Source organism: Gavialis gangeticus, unplaced genomic scaffold, assembly GCF_001723915.1.
Source record: "Gavialis gangeticus isolate Ggan-Ray unplaced genomic scaffold, GavGan_comp1, whole genome shotgun sequence".
Classification (NCBI taxonomy): Eukaryota; Metazoa; Chordata; order Crocodylia; family Gavialidae; genus Gavialis; species Gavialis gangeticus.
The window spans coordinates 17,735,512-17,739,979 of NW_017728996.1; the positions used below are offsets into that span (position 1 = coordinate 17,735,512).

A 4,468-nucleotide genomic window follows, 5' to 3' on the forward strand; every position below is an offset into this window, starting at 1 on the left:
TTTTTTTTTTTTTTTTTTCTCTTCCACTAACTGTACAGAGGATATCACAATGGTCATCTGCCCTGGAATAGCGAATCACAGCGAGAAGCAGTACATCCGCACCTTTGTTGATTATGCCCAGAAAAACGGCTACCGGTGTGCAGTCCTGAATCACCTAGGAGCACTGCCAAACATTGAGCTCACCTCTCCCCGCATGTTCACATATGGTAAGAACTCAGAGTTTTGTAACCAGTCCCACAAAGCATGGTGTACTCTGAGGGTCCCCAGTGTCAGATGAGTTTAGTTGTTAGTGGCACACACTACTTGTCCACGTATACCTCGTGAAAGTACAAAGTTACTTATAACAAAGCCACCTTTTCCTGCCCAGCTTGCCCTGCTCCAGCCAGGTCTAACTTTTGTTGTCTGTTTTTTTTTTTGTTTTTTTTTTTAAGAGAATTAGATTTAAGCAGCAGCAGCCTGAGTTACAGGAGCTGATTTGGTATAGCTGGCTCAATCTGGACTTAGACATGCACAGCTATTTTTAATTCTTAGTTGCCATTTTGTGACATGATCTCTTACTATTGATTACCCTGGAATGCTGCACTGGGCAGCCTGGTCTGCTCACTGTGGCCAGCAGACTTTGTCTTTGGCTTCCAGCTTCCTTCATCATCTTTATCATCATAAGCCTTTGGTGTGGCCTAAGCAAATAGGACACAGTGCTAGAATGCTGGGTTTAACCTCCCTGTGTCCAGCCATCCCTCGATTCAGTGTTCAGCCTATACACTTGCATACCCTGAGTGATCACAGTTTTGATAGTTTACAAGCTATTTCTAATGTAAATTTTTTTGATGTTGCTGGCTTACCAGACAACTAATAACCACTAGTGCTTCATTACTGCTGTTAAACTTTAGAGCCTTATGGCATTTATAGACCTGTTTCGGGGGGGGGGGGGCACTTTAATTAGCACGGCTCTTGGAGCTGCACTAATTAAAGTGACTGGAACATCATGTGTATCGGCATCCCTGCACTGAAAAATGGCAACGGGGTACTTTGAACTGAAGCTTGTTGAACAAGTTTTAGTTTAAAGTGCTCCGCCACCATTTTTCAGCACAGGGATGCTGATACACATGACGCTGGAGTCTGCTGAAGCACAGTAATTACCATGCTCCAGCAGACTCAGTTCATCAAGTCTGCTCCAGCATGCTGTAATTATGTGCAGGGAGGCTTCTCCAACATGTATATAGGAGCCCCTCCAATCTGGAGTATGGGAAGTGCTGTAGAAAATGAAAAATAACTTGGAAAAGAGCAATCTTGCAAAACAACCCCCTTCCCTTCTGCCCCCCACTCCAAGCTCTGTATGGATTGAAGCTCTGGTTTTCCTGAGTACTGCAGCGCACAAGGACTCAGTACAGACAGACCCAGTAATAGTCTGTACATGGCACAAACCTTTTGAAAATGAGCAGCAGCTTCCAGCACAAAGTTTAGGGATTCCAACTTGTGCCATCTTGAGGGGCTGATTTGGTTGCAGTTACGTGCTGAGCATCTGCCTCAAACTGCTTTAATGTTTGGGGGGGGCCAGTTTTGTCCCTCCAAAGGTCTCTCAAATCATTCTTTGAGTACAGTTAGGTTTATTCTTATGTGAGAACTAAAAATGGCTCCAAAGCCTGAATTGATCACAATGGTGATTTTTTTTTTTTAAGAGCAAGCACAGGTACGAACAGGAAGATAGTAAATCCCTTAGTGCTTGAATATAGGCGGTGTCCTGTGTGACTGCAGGGGCATGTTTGAGCTCAGTCTTGTGCAGCTCTCAAAACATGGCTGTGCTCTTAAGCACCTAGTTCTGTTTCTATCCGGTGTCAAATTCTTTGCAAAGAGTCTATGCCAGGTCTGATACGAAGCTACTGGAGTTTGTGGCAGTCTTTCTCTTGACCTCACTGGGCTTTTGGCTCTTGCCTCCCTTCTGGAAACATGGCTTTCTGCTTCCTTTTAATAGTCCTGGAAAGTGCAAAAAATGCCCAGCACTTCCTCTCCAGTGCACCAGCAAAGTAATCTTTTTTGGCCAGAGCGGGGGCAGTATGCTTGTTAAATAGTGCCAGGCAAGTCAAGCCTCAAACACAGACTTTCTTCTGGCTCCAGCCCCGATATCCCAGCATCTTTGTAGGAATCCAGCACCAGCTCAGATGTCCCTTGGGAAGGGAATAACCTTAACCAGGGATCCCTTGAATTATGCAGCCTCTCGATTTTAAGCCAGACATGTTGCTCCTTTTGGTTTCAGGTTCCTGAGGCTGTTGCCAGCTGCGTTCTGACCAAAAAAGTCAAATGGTCCAAAAAATGTTGACAACTGGCTGCTCGCATAGCTGTCTTGGTTTCTTCTGCATTTCTCACCTTGAGGAAAACTGCTTATTAAGAATGCTAATGTGGCAAAGCATCCACAGTCTGCCAAAACCAGCCTCTACTGAGGAGCATGGGGCAAATGCTTTAAAAATAAGCAAATGCTGAGCACTCCAGCACATCCACCTAGTCAGAACACCAGTCTGACGTGGCTAGCAGTGACCTTGCTTGATTAGAGTAGACAGCCTTAGAGTTAGGAAAAATAGGTCTTAAATCCGGATTCTTTGGACTTGTAACCCAGGGCCCACCCTTAACACAACTGCAGCACTCTGACCCCTGCATGGTGTGAATTCTTCAGCTGAACACAGCACCTGTTGTTCCTGTCAGATCAGATACGTGGCATTTATCTGGGCCCTGAGTGAGCTTTAGATCCTTCCTTTTTGAGGGGGTTATAGTTTTAACTGTGTGGTTTCTAGACACGTGTGCTCAGCTTCGTCAGTAGCTTGTATTTTCCCCTGTGGGAAAGAGGAAGATGTGTGGTGTTGTCATCACCTCCCCCCACTTCCTTTCCAGCTATCGGGTCCAAGGAGTCGCTGCTGAGATTCATGCAGTGTTGCACTCTGCCTGGGGGTGAAGGGTGGATTTTTTTTCTGTTTTTAAACCTTTGACGCATGGTGGCTGAGAGGTGCTGCCAGAAAGGCAATCCACCTCCCAAGTGCCTACAGCCCTTCTCCCCTAAATCATGACTAGATATAGCTGATCTGCATCTGAGACGAACCTGTTTGCTTATGCCAACTTTTGCCTGCTTGCGTTAAGGGCTTTGGACTGCTCTGTTAGCCATGGTCTCTTGCATGCTAGAGTCAGTGATCCCTAGAGAAGGGCCAGCCTACCCCCTGCATGTTGAAACCAGCTGTTTCTTCATGCTACGGCACCCATTTCTCTAGTTCAGTTGTGTAAACCATAAATGCAGGCTCTCAGATGTGAATCTAAGTGCAGGCTCTTCCAGCTGCTGAGGAACGCCAGGGAATGTAGCCATTCAGAATGGGTTGAGTAGGACTGAACTAAGAACTTGTCATGGGGAGGTGAAGCGCTCTCCTGGCTGGCCAGACCAGGCCAGTCTCTGGCCAGGGGACAAGGGAAAAAAGTAACATGCTTCCTTTAACTTCTCCTAATGCCTCATTCCTGCTTCTCAGAGCAGAGTGCTTGAGTGCTGGCCTTCCACCACCACGCTATTTACCAATCAAGGCTTCTGTCACATTCGCTTTCTTGAGCAGAAGAAGCATGATGTACCATAGTTTGCCCCTGTGTGAATGGCTTCTGGAAGCAATTAACTCCATCAGGAGAAGGGAACTAGAGGGCTGTTTTAATGACAACAGTCAGCATGACTGTGCCACATGCAGAATGTACAGTACAGGACACCCACACTGACTGCTTGGTGAATGGGTGATTTAATTGGCGAAAGAGCAACTGAGTCAGAAATGAAGCTGCCACAGCCAGAAGGAGACCCAGGAATAACTACTGTGTTGTCTTGAGACATGCAGAAATATTCAGGCATTCTCAGGCAGGCTAGCCCCAGAATCTAGTGCCTGCCACACTAGGTTGGAGCATCTCTGTGTGGCACTGCCTTGTGCTCTTGACATTCACGTTTTAAAGAATAAGACCAGAGTGTTCCTGGTCTTGTGTTTTGCGCATTGCCCTAATTTAGCCCCTATCAAACACAGAATGGAAACAAAGATGTGACTGTGTATGCTTTGGGAGCTTCAACTTGCTTAAAATTACCCTGGGATGGGGGAGGGGGTAGAAAGAGGTTGCAGTTTGAACTTTCAGCATAACCTCTTAGTGGGCCAGATGGCAGAGACCAAAACAGGCATCTGAAAAGCTGTTTGATCCAGCATGGAGATTCATCCAGCTGCTGAGGCTGAGGGCAGAGTCAGTCATTGGCTGTATAGTAAATGAGTTACTCTTTCAGGCAAGCAGCATCTGTGAACTTCACAAATGCTTCTTGCTGCCCTTTCATTGTGCAATGATGGCTGTGCAAAAGCCACCACCCGCTGCAAGCTATCACAAGGAAGCTGTTCCTGAAAACCTGAAGCCCTTTTCAGCAAACTGGAACGGGTCAAGGATAGAGAACTGTTCTGTAGTCATTGGGGGGGGGGGG

General features: G+C 46.5%; 1 protein-coding gene across 1 annotated transcript in view; it reads left to right on the forward strand.

Annotated features, from left to right (window-relative positions):
- Positions 1-4,468, forward strand: part of ABHD2 (abhydrolase domain containing 2) — an 80,665-nt gene that overhangs the window by 59,841 nt on the left and 16,356 nt on the right. The window contains exon 5 of the mRNA XM_019504069.1: positions 39-206. Within this exon, the coding sequence (XP_019359614.1) occupies positions 39-206 (168 nt within the window). The remainder of the gene's footprint in view (positions 1-38; positions 207-4,468) is intronic.